Source organism: Salvia hispanica, chromosome 1 (genome assembly GCF_029641045.1).
Source record: "Salvia hispanica isolate PSC_SH4W2 chromosome 1, Shi_PSC_v1, whole genome shotgun sequence".
NCBI lineage: Eukaryota > Viridiplantae > Streptophyta > Magnoliopsida > Lamiales > Lamiaceae > Salvia > Salvia hispanica.
The window spans coordinates 3,692,384-3,710,822 of NC_142692.1; the positions used below are offsets into that span (position 1 = coordinate 3,692,384).

Consider the following 18,439-nt stretch of genomic DNA (forward strand, 5'->3'; position numbering starts at 1 on the left):
CCGTTTTTCTGTCGATTTCCCCTCCTTCTCTCTCACACACCACACGCACTGTCACATCCTCTCTCTCTATCTCCTCAATTTTGCTTTTATAAGCGCTGATTCCGTGAATTCTGGTGGATATAGTTCAAATTCGTGATACTGTTGGAGACACCTGTGAAATCTTCAATCCGTGATGCAACTTTTGTTTTAAAATTCTCAATTTAGCGAGCGCGGGGTTCAAATTGCAGCTCAGCGGCTGGAAGTAAGTTGACTTGATTTTTTTTTTCCATTATGTGAGTTTTTGTGTGGTGAGGGGATGGGGAAAGCAATTTTCAATTAGTTAAATAGTTTACATTTGGAGCTCGAATGCTGAGATCTAGTTCGAAGTTCAGGTTGCGAAATTCGATGTGATTTTGTCGAGCTTCGCGAGTAATTTTGAGCTGCCGCGAATTGTTCTGTTTTTAAAATTGCCTGAGGAAACTTAGCTACACGTGATTGATTTTGATTCGTGAAGTAGCTGCAGACTGAATTTTGACTTTGCTCTGTATTTGTTGATATTCCTCATCTTCATATTTATTTTTTTGCAGTAGTCTAGTGTTCAATAAATTCGTTTTAGGAGTTATTTGAAATTTTGAATATAATTGAGCTTGTGAAAAATATATAATACGTATATAAATAGAAAACTTCCGAAAAGAGGCAAAGACTGATTTGGCAAACATTATACTGAAATATGGATGGAACTGGTAAGAAATACCGTACATGATTTCGTGAATCTTTCAGTCAATTTATTGAATATGCTATCTTGAGAAAGTTGCGATTTATATAAAGTGACGGACTTATCAAATGCATCTGTTTAATGTGGTGTCTTGGTTAAGGTAATTTACGTGTTTTTTCCATTGTTAATCTGTTTGATGTTACATAGTGTTTGTTTATCTATTGAAGTTTAGTCATGTGACTGAGTATGATTTCTGAAGTAAATGTGTAGAAATTGTTAACCTTGGGGCATGTTTAATGAAATTACAACTTATGTTTTTGTGTATTTGTGCATAACTAAATGTTTACGCTGGCAGAAGTCACAAGAATCAGTATGGAAATGCATGTACGATGAATTGTAGGCTTCTGTTGGTCGAATAAAATAATAACGTGAATTCTCCTCTTGCGTTGCAGGTGTAATTGATCGTTTGGGGATCAGATTTGGATTTAAGCTAAGGATATTTAATACATCTTCTCAGAGTCACAACATTATCTGTATAGTCGAATGATGGACAGCATGAGTCTTGACCCGAAAACGATGTTAGGGATTAATACTTTGGGAACTTCTGATCACGCATCGGTGGTCTCGATAACCTTGTTTGTAACTCTCCTGTGTGCATGTATTGTGATTGGTCATCTATTGGAAGAAAATCGTTGGATGAATGAATCTATCACTGCCCTCATAATTGTAAGTATTTTTTCTAGTGTTTCTGTCTGGTACTTGCATTTGCTGTTGGTCATCTTTAATCTGGAGTATCTATTTTGTTCACTGTGATTACTTTACTAGTTTAAGTGATTAGTGTTGTTTCTGAATGAAAGGGTGTAGCAACTGGAGTTGTAATTCTGCTAATTAGTAGTGGGACGAGCTCACATCTCCTGGTGTTCAATGAGGATCTTTTTTTCATTTATCTGCTTCCTCCAATCATCTTTAACGCTGGGTAAGTTTAATATGTTTACCTGCTTGTACATATTCAGTAAAATATAATGCTTGAATTTTTTTTGTTACATTTGTATATTGTTGTTCTTAAATGTTGTGAGTTATGTTTAGTTATTGGGGCAATAAACTCAATCCTTCTCAGCCTTATTTTCCCCTTCATAAGTGCTTATTAAAATTTTGAGAAGACAACAGAACATGCTGAGTGACATCAAATATGTCTGCTTTGGATTATTGCTGCAAGTTTTTCCAATGTGGTGAGTTTTGACTTCTTTTTTCTTGTTTTTCAGGTTCCAGGTTAAAAAGAAACAATTCTTTCGCAATTTCATGACCATAATGTTGTTTGGGGTACTTGGTACCTTAATATCATTTATCATCATATCATTAGGTATGCCCAATATTCTTATGTTTATGTGATCTAATAAAAAGTGGACTCTTATCATTCAGCAACATCATGTTCATTATAGCACTACCACTTCATCTTTTCTATTTTTACTATCTGAACTTAAGGGGAAGGGACTCTCAGGCTGTTTCAATCATGCTCCATTTAACGTTTTTCTTTCTATGTAGTAGTATTTCTTTGTTCATATATGAATTTATATGTGCGAGCTTCTACTACCTGCAGACTAAATGGTTTTTTACAATAAAATTATCAAATGTAACCGACCAGCCAATTTTGTGGCAGAAGCTTGGAGTTTCTCTACATTACCCTTCCATTATGTCAAGTTGTCAACCATATGTTTTCACTTCAATTTCGTACAAGTTTCACCCTTTGTTCCATTTAAATAAGCAGGGACATGCCAAACCCCCTGTATAGGTAGATTAAATATATATATAGTTCACCATATAAAGAGCTGGCAGTAACATTTGATACTGTTTGTAGGATCTACCGTTGGTGGGAACATTTAATGGAGTGGAAGTAGAAAAATAGTTTTTTGCAACTGTTCAGGCTATCATATGTAATCTTCTACTATGTGCAGGTGCTATTGCCATCTTGGGGAAAATGGATATTGGTCTTGCAATTGGAGATTACATAGGTCTCTATCTCTCTCTCTCTCAGAGACACACACTACAATACTCACACACATACATACACAGCTGCAACATGACATGTATTATCTCTCCTTAAACTCCTTTTGATTCTATCCAGCAATTGGAGCAATTTTTGCCGCAACAGATTCAGTGTGCACATTGCAGGTACATTTTAAATTCCTTTAACTATTGACTGACTCAGCTAGGTGCTGAATATTTTTTTCTGGTATGAAACAATATGTCTACTTATGCAGGTGCTAAATCAAGACGAGACTCCATTGCTGTACAGTCTGGTTTTTGGAGAAGGTGTTGTAAATGATGCAACATCTATAGTGCTTTTCAATGCGGTCCAGAACTTTGACCTTTCTAATATCAACACCAGTATAGTTCTACAGCTGATTGGAACCTTCTTATATTTGTTTATTTCGAGCACTGCATTGGGAGTCGGGGTAAGTCTCTCTGCTTGTCTCTCTATCTCTCCAGGGGAATGATCATTCTTCACTCTCCATTTTTTATTGATAAATATTTGTCTTTTGCTTCAGACTGGATTGCTCAGTGCATATATCATAAAAAAGCTCTATTTTGGAAGGTTGGTGACGCTTTTATGTTCTCAGTTTTGAAGAAATCGCATCTAAAGTGAAATGCCACTTAAGAATTAATGTTTGTGAAGAGTTACGATGTTATCATACTCGCCCCTTTCCCTATATGTTGCCATATCACAATAGATTGCAGTATGAAGTAACCAAACTATTCTCCATAATATTTGGCTATATTAATTTTATAATTCAAGCATGAATATAAATATTAGGACGAGCAAATTTATTATACCTTACAATTTGTCTATCTAATCTGGGTGCTTTTTTTGCAACCTACTGCAGGCATTCCACTGATCGTGAGGTTGCTATTATGATGCTCATGGCTTACCTTTCATACATGTTGGCTGAAGTAAGTTTCTGAACAATCTGCCAGATGCTATTTCAACGTTGGATTCACTTTTTGTGACTGAACCTTTTAGCCGGAGTGAACTCTTTCTTACCTGTGGTTTCATGCAGTTAACAGATCTGAGCGGTATCCTCACTGTGTTCTTCTGTGGGATTGTAATGTCGCACTATACCTGGCATAATGTCACAGAGAACTCAAGGATCACCACCAAGTATGAAATGCCTTTCATTTAACACCATTGAAACAAGTAGTAGCGGGTGTTATTGCTGCTTCCATTTTTATTTTAAGTAATGATTTATCCACAATGCAGGCACACCTTTGCGACATTATCTTTTGTTGCAGAGATCTTTATATTCCTTTACGTAGGCATGGATGCTCTCGACATTGAGAAATGGAGATTTGTTAGTGACAGGTATGGTGGCTGCGTAAATGGCATACACACAGGCGCACTAGTAATTACAACAATTCTTCATCTATGTAGTTATATTCATAGTTCTGCTCTATTTAGGAATTTTCTTATATTGCATGTCTTTCAATTTTCAGGCCAAAAACTTCGATCTCTGTCAGTGCGGCTCTACTGGGATTGGTTTTGGTGGGCAGGGCTGCCTTTGTATTTCCTTTGTCATTTTTGTCCAACCTGACCAAGAAAATCCCTCATGAGAAGATCAGTTTTAAAGAGCAAGTATGGCTTTAATATCCCTGTACCAAAATTTCTGTAACCTTCGTTGAGTTTGCTTACACTTTTCTCCTGTTTGCAGATCACAATATGGTGGTCTGGTCTTATGCGAGGTGCGGTTTCTATGGCTCTTGCTTACAACCAGGTGAAATTTCATCTCTATCTTCATGCTGAATACGCGGGGCTGAGTGGGCGGGTGGTTCATAGGTTCTAGGACTAACACGTTGCATTAGCTTTTCTATGGCACCTTAGGCTGTCAAGTATAATTTAGGGTGGTGGTGGTTATGCAATGCCCGTGAAGGAATATCCTGACTTGTTACTTTTGCTCCTGCAGTTTACTCGAGCCGGCCATACCACGGAACATGGAAATGCTATTATGATCACCAGTACAATAACAGTTGTCCTCTTCAGCACTGTGGTAAGCCTTTTACTACGTTCAGAGACTAACTAAATGGTTTGATATATATATTAAATAATTTTTTTATCTTAAAACTGAAGAACTTTAGATTCATGAGGGAACTTAGCATTAAACCGAAATCAGTAACACCTAAATCTATGTGTTAAATTACCAAATTTTCCTTAAAAGCTAGTACAGCATAAAATAAATAGAAACATCAAAATCTGTACGAATAGACATTTTTTTTATTAGTAATAGATATTTACACGTCAAGGGTGGTTGTCTTGACAACATGTGATAGTGTATATTCGCATTTGATTAGGACGTCTTTTGTCATACGAGGTATCAATTATGTTAGGACGTCTTTTGTGTCTTCTATCACAAAAATCACATATTACACCGGTCCTTCATCTCAATTCTCAAGGGCATTAGATTTTTGAACCAAGATACCATAGATATCTATCACACTCTTAATCGTACATAGCGATTGAGCCCGATAAATAGCAATTTTGAGCTTGTTTTTTTTAGAATACTTAGTGCCATTGTATGTGTTGTAAATCTGACCCATCTCTCCAATCAAACGCTTCATTACGAGTAGCTTGCACTTGTTCGATTCCCTCGTATTCCATCTAACAGGGGCATGCTAAGTGGGATGATGTTCTGTGTCATTGTAGGTTTTTGGCCTGATCACGAAACCTCTTGTGAGGTTCTTGCTGCCTTCATCGGACGGGCTAAGCAGAATGGTCTCTGCAGATCCGCTCACGCCAAATTCCTTCACAGTGCCACTTCTCGGTGAATGCCAGGACTCCGTAGCCGAGCTATTTAGCGGCAACGGACAAGTTTCCGAAGGTGGCCAGGGCATTGGTCGTCCGAGCAGTTTACGGATGCTGCTGACAAGGCCTACTCGCACAGTCCATTACTACTGGAGAAAATTCGACGATGCATTCATGCGCCCGGTTTTCGGCGGCCGTGGCTTCGTCCCTTTCATCCCGGGCTCGCCAACAGAACAAAGCGTGCATCTGCCCGGAGAAGCCAAAAACTAAATCTCTTGCACCAGTTTTCCTAGTCTACTGACTCAATTTTGGGCCCTCCGGTTTTGTAAAAACTCGATTATTAGTTTGCCGCTGTTTCTATTTATCCGTTTGCACGTCACGGTGGGGGCGTTTCGAAAGATTAGTAGAGGCTGCAGGATTCGTTTCGTGGTGGTGATGTTCTGTCGGTCGGTAGTCGACCGGAAGAGCGCGGTTGGGCGGAGCTGAAGAAACCCCACGCCGGTGTGGATTTATTGTTTTTTTGTGAGAGCAGCAGGTGATCGATATTTATAGGGTAAAAGTTCTTTCTCTGTATATGGTTATATAATTATGACATGTATAGTAAGTTGCCGATGTCAATATGTCATCACTCCTTTTGTGTGTGGATTTCAACCTCTCCAGTTTGTCTTTGAAATTGTGCTCGGATTTTTTGCCATTTGAGGTTGTATTCTGTCTACCGTTTCCCTACCACTGTCTATTATGCTCTGTGTTTCCAATGAAATCATTAATATAATACTCTATGTTCAAGTAGTTGATGTGTTTATTTTGGACATGAGATTTAAGTAATTGAATATTTAAAGATTAATTAGATAGGAGACAAAATTATAGAAAGAATGAGAGCAGAGTACAATAGAGAACAAAGTTTTATACTACTATTGAAAAATGAAACGAATTATGACTGTTAAAAAAATTTACCCTATATTTCATTTTTCATTTTAGTTAAGTCCCATCAAAATTGTCACATTTTCATTTTAAAAAAAAAAAATTTCTCTCACACATTAATATAAAAATTAGTTTCTCTTCTCACTTTAACATACAAAACAAAACCTCCTAAAATGTCAGTTCGTCTTACACGTGACATCTTTTATGAGATGAAGGGAGTACGATTTAACTAGTTGGAACAGCAGGTGTACGATATGTATCGAATGCCGATGTCAATGACACCGATATCAAAGACACGATTATATCGTAATAATTGAAAAACATATATTATGTTGAACACCAATTGTAAAAATAACTGATGTTATTCATTTTACAAATTACAAAAGAATCAAAGCTCATTCTAGTTTTAATTTTAAAAATAAGGACAAAATTGAAATTTAAGTTTGATTTTCATGATATTTATAAAATCATGACATCAATAATAATTTAAATGGCACTCTATTAAAACTAAATGAAATGAATAAAACAAAAAAAAACTAATGCCAGCACAGATTTAAACGAGAACAGTGATCACATGAGGCACTTGATGTAACATTTCTTCGTAATAATAAACCAACGCAAGGCTGGAAAATAAACCAAACTTCTTTAAACAATCCATGTTTAGTTTATTACTGAAAACTAAAAATCCTAGAATATTTCTTCTTTATTCGATATAATCAGTTCTTTTCACACGCGTAGATGGATCAGAGGTTTCAAGTGAAGCTATCGACAAGCATAGTACACGGTGGTGGCTTGTTAAAAAACCAGCCACTAGATCTGTCCTATTGTTAAAACAAAATCCAGCGACGTTCTCTGCACTAACCTCGAAACATACTCCCGATTATCAAACTGATGAGAGCGACCATGCAGACGAACAACGGGGGGAACCCAACTTGGACTTTTCTCACAGCACTCTTTGGATTCGACATTGCCTGAGTAAAAAAAGAGCATCAATCAGACTGATCAAGGGACCTAAGAACTCGAAATGATGCTGTCTACTATAGTTGCTTCGAAATTGACTCACCAGGTCTTGCTTCAAAGTTTCCTTTTCACGGATGGTGTTGCTCTTTTCTACCTTTAGCTTCTCAATAGTGTACTCTGCCTGAAAAGAAAGTCGGTTATTTAGGGAAACCCATTGGAATAATGAACATTATAATCCCACATGATTAGTGAAACTTCCTAGTGAGAAATAATATGAAGGATTGAACTATATAATCCGACTTTCATCTGAATTATAGTGAAACAAAAACAAACTTTGTCAGGTATGTACTGCTTCAGGTGAACAATATGCAGTTTTCAAAATGCATCCGTTTCCTGAATCGCAATATTGATTGATGCAAAACTGACCTCAATCAGCTTCGAGTCCATGGCACTGATTGTTGATCTCAATTCTTCGATCTCTTTTGTAAGCTTCAATTTCACTGCTTCTAGATCTTCCACTTGCTTTGAGTTATCATCCTTGGCAGGAATTGGCTTCTCACTCTCCATGACCTTTACCGATCTAGACTCTTCCATGTTTTTGGCAAAATCGACAGCCTTTACTGGCTTGGTTTGTGGCTTCACCCAGTAAAAGATGATTTCATTATCAAATTAAACAAGGCCAACAAAAGTAGAACTCCCGAGGGCAAAATAAGTGGTGCAAACCAATTTCAGAAAAGATGCAGATGGGGAATATAAGGAGGATGAAAGCTTTGTACCAAAACAACATAGTAGCAGGTTTTTTTTATCAAATTTCATGGGTTGAAAATGACAGTTTCCTGAACCATTCAATCTATCATCCAAACATAATGAAGTGGCTTAAGAGTTCTCACCAGGTCAGGAAGAAGGGAATCCGCGACTACATTCTGCAAAGTATCTTCCAGAATCGGAGCCTCATAATGCGGTTCTTGCTTGTTAATTCCATTAACAGGCAGCAAAACAGGTGAATGGTGTTCTTTTGGAATTGGAGCCTCATAATGTGGTTCTTGCTTGGCAACTCCATTAACAGGCATAAAATCAGGTGAATAGTGATCTTTCGGCATAAAAAAATCATTAGAGGGCTCTTGCTGTGAAAGTACTGTAGCTTGTTGCTTTTCAGGAGAACTCGGCGCACTAGTAAGAATAACCCTGAGCTTGGTCTCTTCGATGTACTTTTGAGTTTGTTTAGCGAACTGTGAGAAGGAAAAAAGAAAAGGAGGAGATATTAAAACAAAATAAAAAGGTGAAAGCCTTTTCTATTTATGTGGAGCCGCTAAAGATGTAATAGCATTTAATAAAATTCACTTTAGAGATTCTACCATGCTAGAGGTAATCTCTTCCTCACTTGTGCCATATGGTACCACAGTGCTCTGAATTAGGAATTTATCTTTGCATTGCATGTCTGAGGGGACCGATTTCTGGGCTTGCATGGTCACTGTACAAGAGACATTACTCAAAAGCTCCTTTAAATTAATCAAATCCATTTTATAGTAATTCGTCAATAAGATACAAAACATCAGTCAAATAATTTTTTATTTTCTAGAATGGGGTTGGCTGAAAGAAAAAATCAGTGCACATATAGATCTACTTCAGAAACAAAAAACAAAAGAGACAGAAAGGCACATATCTTAAAATGTACAAGATTGATGCATAGTGCAATAAGTGTGATAAAGATACAAGATGATACTATCCTTGCTAGAATCATATGGTAGAAGCCAGTATAATAGTTGTAGCAAAATATTATGGTATGACATGAAAGAAAATCTCAACATCACCCATCATCTGCCATGGTCCAGAAAAAACACAGAATAAAACTAGAGATAAGGACATAAAACAACGAAATATACTAAAATACCTGTGAAATCATAATTCGACTTTGGCTTGATTATACCGATATTAGGCCTAACGCAGTACTTCTTTGGCGAGGTAGTTTTTACCTGCATAATTAGTGTACAGCTTTCAGCTAGGAAAATTTGCACCTATATTTGTCAACTTGTAGAAATAGGAAGCATTTGAATGACCAGGTTAATTGTGCAATCTAACCATAACATCTTTTTCAAAATATCAACATTTCATGAGAAAGTAAACAAGTACAGTAGTAGAAACCACTTGACCTTGAAAGCTACATACTGGTCAGTGGCATTCAGAAGGTGAACAGAACATGTGCTCTGTTTCTTCACCTCACCTAGAGAAACCAATGGGAGTGTCAGACTGTAAATTTTGTAGGATGAAGCAGATAAAAGCAGATTTTTATTAGTTAAGACAGCATGATGATCTGGTTATCACAATGATGACGAAGTTGTGTTTAGGATATTGCGAAACAAATTAAAAAATTAGCTGCTCTAACAAGCAATTACCTGTACTCAAAACATATCCTCATATAATAATAATAATGAAATAAAATTCTTTTTCAATATTCTGCAGTCTTTCTTAAGTTTTAATAAAATGCAAAACAGTAAGCATGCCAATAATTTGAACAGTTGAATTTATTTAGGTAAATCTATACTAAGCTATACTGATGACAAACAGGCAAAAGTGAGAATGGAAGAAATGTTGGAAACAAACTTTTCAAATCAATCGTTGGTTATAATAATCAAATCATCTGCTTCGCAGACACAAGATGCTTGATGCGGAGATAAAGCAAAATGCAGTGTATATTCTAAAAGTCAGATTTATATGATGACACTGTCTATAATCTTTCAGGGTATGAATCGCGCATTTAGGAAGTGGCACAGTATATATGCTTCAAAAAAGGAAATGGACAGGGGAGACAACTCTCAATAGCTTCATAAAACCAATGGATCAAAATGAATAAATGAAAATCCAATATGCTTTCACTTTTAAGGCATGATTTTGAGGGTTTCAAAACATTTCTTATTTAATTTATTCTTAATCTGAGTACAAATATGGGGAAAGTTCTTCAATTTTTACTCAGTTATAGATATATGGGGCAAGTTCTTCAATCAACTCACACAACCATCAAACTTATAACTTGACCTACAACAAGGATACTGATAAGAAATATCAATGATCATACTACGCTGCCAGTAGAAAAACAGTCATCTACACCTCAACTTGAGTACAATGGATGCATCCAATATTTCAATCACACTCTAAATTACACTAAACTTACATTTGAATTTAAGTTCACGAGGCTGAATCTCCACGAGCTGAGTATTCATATTCACCAACCTGATATTTAGAATCAACACAACTTTCAAAATCCCAACTATGTCCCAACGAAGTATAATTAACAAATAAATGGTCAAATAGAGAAAGAAAAGCCATACATTTTTACAAAGCTTAATACATATTTAAGGTAGTGAACGAACTAAGTAATTTTGACTTGACTCAAAACTACAACAATATATAATTTCCATCCTTCTATTCAATAATCTAAACTCATAAACACATTTAAGTAGAACACGCGCAATTTAAGAAATTAAGAAATTACAGTAAAAACTAGCAGCAATGCAACAAAATTGCAGTATTCTGCTTTCACTTAATACAGTAATAAACAAATTTCACGACTTCATCTGCCGTTGAAACGATCTACTCATCAAAATAAAGCGCATCCGGCCATTCCCCCTTGGTTTTACCTTGCCCTAGAAACTAGAAGAGGTTGTTCCATACATACAAAAGTCACCAGATTCAAAACATATACGAACTATGCACAAATTAAAAATACACAAGCACAACAAACTCGATCGCGAAACGAATTCACATTTGCGGCAACAGTTGCTCACGCCGAAAAATAGGCAGAAATAGAAAAGGATCAAACCTACCGAAAATGAGATGCTTGTGAGCAGATTGGAAGCTCCGCAGCAGCAATAAATCAAATTGAAAACGTAAACAGTTATGACATTCACGAAGGAGAGCTGAAGTAGGTGATCGGAATATTGAGTTTCAATTTTATGAGAGAGAGAGAGAGAGAGAGTGAGAGAGATAAAATGTTCTTTTTTATTTAACTTTTTACCACAAGAGAAATGGAGTAGACTTTAAGTTATAAAGTTGAGGTTCTATCTGGGCGATTATTCAGTGTGGTGCCGACCATGAAATCAAGGTACAACTCGAATTTAATGGTGCATTTATATTTTGTTAGCACGTGAATTTAATTTAAATAAATAATTGAAATTTTATAATCCACTCAGTTTAATTACGTTATTTTGATTATGTAATTTTCATTTTTTAGAGTGTAAATTATGTAGTATAATTTTTTTTTATTTAAGTTATGTTAATGACATATTTAATCGGAATTTTAATTGAAGTGTGCATTGTTGTCATTTCTTTTTGTAGTTATGTATTTATTATTTTTAAAAAAATTTACTAATAAAAATTACTATTAATATATTTCATAATAACACGCATTTAATCAGAAGTATAACTAATAAAGAAATAATAAAAAAGTGGATATTGTTAAATGCTTAAAATGTAAGTGTGTACATGGGATACCATTGTCCATCTAAGCATAATTGATGAGGTCAAGGGTTCAAACCCCGCCATCCGCTGGGAGATTTTCGGCCTTAATTTGAAAGTCCGGTCGAGCAGGATTAGTCGGATTCGTTCGGTATACCTGTGGTTAAAACCAAAAAAAAAATAACTACGAAAAAAATTATTACTCCTAGTTTATGCTACTCTTATAACCTAGTATTAAAATATATTGTTTGTTTTGCGAATGCATTCACTTGTTGATATACATACGGATTTTATAATTATTCATCACATTCAGAAAATATTATGTTATTGAAGGTAATTTCATATAAGTCGAATATGAATAGATTATTGTTTTTCTCATATGCCAATGAAACATGATTAAATTGATAAATGGTAAGAGTTTAAAAGCTATTCATCCAATTAATAAATTGAAGGCTGATGATTGACATTGATTTACAAATATATTACTCCCTTTCATCATTCATTAATTACAATATCAAAGTTTGACCGATGGAAAATATTAGTGGAGGAGGTTTACTACTTTTATAGTAGTACTGTTTATTATTAGTAGTAGTTTTATAGTCAAATGAGAATAAAATAAAGTTAGTTGAAAATTAACAAAAGTGGTTATCCTTCCGGTCCTTTGAAATAGATCATTTAGAGTTGTCACGAGTTTTAATGTGTAATTTGTATAATAAAATATAGAGAAAATCAGAAAACGTAGTTGAAATTGTGTAGTGTCAATGGTGCGAATCATAAATAATAAACTACTCTAAAAAGGAAGGAGAAAAATGTTACCATAATATGGACTATTTCTATTAAAAGAAGGAAAAAGGAAATACTCTGCATGGCCTATTTTTATGGGACGAAGGATAGTAGTAAAAAATAAATGATATATTTACTGGTCAAACTGTCGAACATTACGAAATGGAAAGATTATTAGCGGATACAGGGAGTAAATACTGGTCAATACAAATTTGAATTCAAAAATAGTAGTGATATTACTGAAATATCGATCATAGATTGTAACGATTATTTCGACTAGACATATCGATAGTCCTAGATTTTACCGATTAATTCAATTATTATAATAGTACATACTAATTTGTTAATTCTCTTTTAAAGAGGTCTAATACAAGTACTACTCCATATTTTGCATCAGAAGCAATGACAGAGGGCAGTTTTGTCCGAAATGTACAGCTCATAATGCAGCGTTCAGCTTCGAAGCAGTTGTACCTAATCGTCGGTTGTGTTGCAGTTAGGTGACGCACTCATGCACCTGCTTTGAATCCAAGGCCGTGTTTGGAAACTTTTATTTATCTTTGTCTTGCTTCATTTCATTTTTATAAATGTTTGATGTTGTCACATTGATTTAGTGTTGTAAATATCTAACCTCATAATATTGGAAGAAGATACTCAACATTACAATTTTCGTTTAAAATATTCTGCAAAATATTAAAAGAACACTATCATTCGATATGTGATATGTTGCTAAATATGTGAGAACGGAGATGTAACATCAATATATCGAACTTGTGTATTAACAAAAATACTATGACAAAAAATAGACCATTTGTGTAATTTAAAAGAAACTAAAGGGTGACTTCTTTAATCTACCTTCAAGGTTAATTTCTGTTAAAATATTTTAAATTAATGATTGAAAATTAGAATTGGCTGACCCCATATGTAAGAAACATGCAGATAAGTCGATTAAAAAGTTCTACTTTTGAGTTATTTTTTCATAATCATGCATGGAACACATCATGGAAATAACACTTTTGAATTCAAACGCTAATCTAAAAGGAATAATTTTGTTTCGCATCTTTTCCCTTAATTATTATTTTTGGACAAATAAATTATTCACTTTTGTTAAAGAGGGGTTTCTGTGGGATGTATAATCAATTAATCATGGAGAATATGTGTTAAACTGTGCATATGATTTGCACTTTGCAAAATCATATAACTATAAGGATATTATTAATCATTGAAAAAAACTTTTGTTTTCAATGCACTATTAAATTGTTAATAGGAAATTAAAACATATCATCAGGCAAAAAGAGTAAAATAGGTTGTTCGTTTGTGTTTAGCGGAGCATGCAACGTACATAAAATTTTATGAATAATTATTAGATTTGTCGCTTGGCGTCAAGGCAGAGCTCTGTGGGGTCGAAGGTGGAGTTGCGCCAGATCTCGGAGGTCCATGAATGGAATTTCCGGCAGCTCTCGGCCGACGACGGTAGGGTCGGTCGACCCCACTCGATCCCACCTGAGTCTGTCATGGCTTCTAGAGGATATAATCATATCCTTGCAGTTTTCTATGTTAGTTGTCATTGGTTTTTGAAGACCAGTAGCATAAAAAGTCATTTTAGTTGTCGTTGGTTTTTTAAGACCGATATAGTGAGATAAAATCATATAAATGATTATTTTAGAGATTTTTACTCAAATATATTTTTCTTAACAAATGTATCTATTTATCTAATACAAATTGACAAAATAAAATTTGTCCAAGAATGGTAGAATAATGTCATTTTCTTCGATCAACATCTTCCAGAAACTTTATGATACATTTTGGATATTGAAAGACATGTGTGCTATGATGATATATTTCATCATTTTATGTACTAAATTACTAATGCCTTGTAATTACCTTTTTCCAAATTTATAATTTAGTGGAAAATTATTGCTATTCTGATAATGAAAAGTGAGCGTTTCTATTGGATTGAGCCTACAGGAAAATATATATCCGTCGTGTCACATTTGAAACGTCGTCTAAAGATTATGAAATATATATAAATATATTTCGGATTTCGGATTACTTTAAATTTTTAAATATCCGATTTTGAATAAAAAATCTAAAAAAATTAGAATCAAATTATAAATTACGATTTGGTTCGGATAAAATTTTTAAATTTAAGATTATTTTGCATGGCCCTACTTTTCCGGAGAGATATATTTTGTCGGAGATAGTGTAGGATTTTGAATTTGGAATAACAAAAATGAAAATCCCTTCCCATCCCTGAAACCACCCCTGCCCTGGCGGCGCGGCGTGGGCCCGCAACAGGCGGCAAGCAACGCACGCCTTAAAGCATCCCCTCTGCACCCCCACAATGGATGGCATCGCGGCATCCTTCCCTTTTTCTGTTCGGCTCTAAATACATCACACCAATATTAATTTAGTGTTGCATCCACTTTTCAGGTGAGAACCTTAATGTTCACAATGTAGAGACCATAAATTTTGCACACCCAATAGTATTCAACATCCAATAACTTTTTTTTTCAATTCACCATTTATTTATTTATTTTTTAGCTTCATATATTTTATTTAAAATTGGATGGCTATGAAATAAAAAAAAACATTAAAGACTTACCTAATCAAAATTTATAGAACTACCTAATAGAAAAAATTACAAATCACATAATTAAATAAATCATAGTAAAAATAAGTACAACACATTTGTTTCTAATTAAATAGCAATAATTAACAAAATAGTGTATTCCTATGAAATAAATCAAACCTATAACCCAACAAACAAAGCAAAGCCCATTACCCCTTCAACCATATTCTCCCAAATTTCGATACCTTCAATGAAGAACAAATACAATATATTTATAATTCCTATGTTTATACATTTATTGTCTCTCGCTTCACACTCTTCGTGCTCTCCGCCACCCCCTCTTTTTCTTCTCAATTTTTCAGATCCGCTCTCTTTGATCCCATAAAACATGGCCTCTGTTACTGCTTCCAGTGTTAAGTTCTCCCCTGCTTCTTCCTTAATCAAGCAAAATCAGGTTACTTTCTCATCGATTCTAGTGATTTTTTGTTTAGTGGAGCTGAATTTTTTTTAAGTTTATAGATTTTCTGTGTTTTTGTTGGTGTGTTGCATTTGTTAACTTTGATTTTTGTTATCTGTGATGTTCAGTAGAAAAACATGTGATTCTGCTGCTAAAAAAATTGATCTGTGTCTAATTTATTGAGTTTATCGCAAAGGATGTTGTGAGATCGTTTGTATTGTGGAAGATTGAATTTTATAAGGAGTGGTTTCATATTGTCTTTTTTAAGTGTTAATTTGATACATCGCTTTTTGTTCGCTTTCCAATCTATTGATTTATCGATTGGATGTAAATATATTTAAGGGATTTAATCTTCACTCTTCAGATCTAGTATGCAAAATTGATTATTTGTATCAGCATCTAATAAATTATTTGTAGGGTTTTGACTTAGATGTAAGATATCTAGGGCTTCAACTATTGGGGTTTTTAAACCCAAAAACCAAAATTGATTTTGTTTTTATTATAGTGGGGAAGCAATGTGGAGTTTTCAATAGGTTAACAATTTTTTCTGCCACGGTGGGGCCCCACTTTAGGAAGCCACCGACGCGCCACAGATGTTTTTTTATTTAATTTATATTTTTTTGTATTTTAATTTCTTTTTTCTTTGGTTAATTAAAAGCAAATGTGTACTCCTTTCTGATTTAGTACACAACTTTGTTAATTATCACTAGTTTAAATAATTTTTATACTATTTTGGTAATTTTAATTTTATCAAAATCGAATAATTTATACAAAAAATAAGGTAAATAAACTATATGTATAAAAATATTTATACATATATGTGTGGATATGTTGAAAGTAGAATTGTGATATGAAAGTCCCTGGTGGTTTATTATAGTGGGGGAAAGTTGAGGGTTTTTCAAAGTTGGGTTTTTTGCTGATTTTATTTATACTGCTATGGATGCCCGGTGTGTGTGTTTTGGATTTGTTACTCGTTAAACTTTCTAGAATGTTCTGCCACAACTTTGCATACAGTTTCAATGGATTTTTGCAAGAATTATGAACGAAATATCTTTCACAAAAGGATGTCGAGTTCAATAACTTATTTCAATTAGTATGCTTATTCATATACGAGCATTGAATCTTAATTTCCCCTAATTTTGTTGAATTGTCTGCAGGTTTCAAATCTGAAGAAGGCTTCAGTGTCATTCACTGGGAATGGCTTCCAATCTCACAGATTACCTGTTCGTCGCTTCCGCATTGCGTGCGCAGTAAGTATTTTATTGTCATTTATTGTTTCTAGACTTATCCTCTTTTCCTTGGTGTCTGTTTGTATTCAGCTTCCAATTGCTGAGACTTGGTCTCTTGGTCGTACGTGTCGATGTTATGAATAATTCTGAATGTTTCTGTGGAGCAGGCCAAGCCAGAGACCGTAAGCAAAGTAGTCGACATAGTGAAGAAACAGCTTGCTCTTCCCGATGACCGTGATGTCTGTGGAGAGTCGAAATTTTCTGTACTCGGTGCTGACTCTCTTGACACGGTAAAGTATTTTCTATTACAATTATGGGTGCTATGAAATGTTTGTTGTTGACTTGTTGCCTTTTAAGTCAGGGTTATCAACATACCTATCCACCTTTTTGCATATGGATAGCCTTTTTTATGTTCCTGGAAAAAAGAACTCACTTTTAGCTATTGTGTGTGAGGTGCTTGTTGCTAGTTGTAGATGTAGATGTAGATGTAAAGATTAAAGAATTAGAGATATCTTTTACTTAAGTTGAGTGTCATTCTTAAATAAGTTATGTGAACTACATGTGATTAAACTCATGGTGGTAATGCAATACATGAATTGTCATTTAATTATTATGATGGGCATTCACTTTGTCACAATTGCAGTATTGTAATAATTTGAACAATGTATTTGTATTCTTTTCCTTGTAAGATATGGAGTATGATATATTTTCCAATAACTGTTTGATTGTTTTTCTCTGTGAGAGTAAACGGCATCTTTCTCTGTGGCCAGGTTGAGATCGTCATGGGGCTTGAGGAGGAGTTTGGAATCTGCGTGGAGGAAGAGAGCGCCCAGAGCATCAGCACCGTTCAAGAAGCAGCTGATCTCATTGAGGAGCTCTTGGAGAAGAAGTGAAGAAACCAATCGGGTTTCTAGGAGAAGTTCTGTAGCCAGAGATCATCATATATTTCAATCAATGTTTGTTGCTGCCATCTCATGACAAACCCTCACCTTGAGTTCTTGGTGTTGGTCTTTTTGTTCATGTTTGAAGCATCTAGCTCATCTTTCTTGTTTGGATCCTATTAAATTATATTTGAAGTTGTCTTTCCTCTTCTCTGTTTTTTTTCACATTGTCATTTGTGAAGGAATTGGCGTCTGAGTAAGTCATGTACTACAAGTCTAGAATTTTTCTTGAACCTATTAGTATTAATTGAGTTCCAAATAATTAGGATATATTATAGCATTTCCTTTTTCTATTGCCATGGTTATTGTTATTGATTTGTTGTGCTGGGTTGGAAGAAAGTTTGTTTCATTTATAAAAAATAAAAAATATAGGCACTAATTTCATTTGTTAAAAAAGAAACTATTATATATCAATAATATCCCAAATTCTTTTCATTTAAACATTAATAAAATATTACCAGTGAGCACAACTTATTTTTGTAGCCAGATAATGGGTTGTCTTCTCGCACGCCATGTCGCAGCTCAACTTAATGTAGTAAGTAAAATTTCAATGATCATCAAAATGATAGGAGTATGTACTACTACAATTTAAAAGGTTTGCCCTAAAATTGATAAGTTTAAAAAATTAATGTATAAATTGA

At 34.5% G+C, this 18,439-nt stretch overlaps 3 protein-coding genes across 3 annotated transcripts; 2 read left to right on the forward strand and 1 right to left on the reverse strand.

Annotated features, from left to right (window-relative positions):
* Nucleotides 1-6,180, forward strand: LOC125221982 (sodium/hydrogen exchanger 1-like). The gene is made up of 15 exons (XM_048124351.2): nt 1-241; nt 1,147-1,420; nt 1,552-1,670; nt 1,957-2,054; nt 2,647-2,703; nt 2,817-2,863; nt 2,953-3,147; nt 3,241-3,287; nt 3,577-3,643; nt 3,751-3,851; nt 3,951-4,052; nt 4,184-4,322; nt 4,399-4,461; nt 4,651-4,734; nt 5,388-6,180. The coding sequence occupies exons 2-15, from the start codon at nt 1,238-1,240 to the stop codon at nt 5,754-5,756; spliced, it is 1,671 nt and encodes a 556-aa protein (XP_047980308.1). The 5' UTR covers nt 1-241; nt 1,147-1,237; the 3' UTR covers nt 5,757-6,180.
* Nucleotides 6,181-6,990: 810 nt separating this feature from the next.
* On the reverse strand, nt 6,991-11,375 carry VAP27-2 (vamp/synaptobrevin-associated protein 27-2). Its single transcript, XM_048119468.2, has 9 exons — nt 11,189-11,375; nt 10,537-10,595; nt 9,518-9,588; nt 9,259-9,340; nt 8,723-8,838; nt 8,258-8,596; nt 7,794-8,003; nt 7,471-7,548; nt 6,991-7,378 (listed from the first exon to the last, which is right to left on the reverse strand). The coding sequence occupies exons 2-9, from the start codon at nt 10,583-10,585 to the stop codon at nt 7,265-7,267; spliced, it is 1,059 nt and encodes a 352-aa protein (XP_047975425.1). The 5' UTR covers nt 10,586-10,595; nt 11,189-11,375; the 3' UTR covers nt 6,991-7,264.
* A 4,087-nt stretch (nt 11,376-15,462) lies between these two features.
* Nucleotides 15,463-17,947, forward strand: LOC125218497 (acyl carrier protein 1, chloroplastic-like). The gene is made up of 4 exons (XM_048120177.2): nt 15,463-15,625; nt 16,786-16,878; nt 17,025-17,147; nt 17,628-17,947. Exons 1-4 carry the CDS (start codon nt 15,560-15,562, stop codon nt 17,748-17,750), a joined length of 405 nt encoding a protein of 134 aa, XP_047976134.1. The 5' UTR covers nt 15,463-15,559; the 3' UTR covers nt 17,751-17,947.
* The last annotated feature ends 492 nt before the right edge of the window (nt 17,948-18,439 follow it).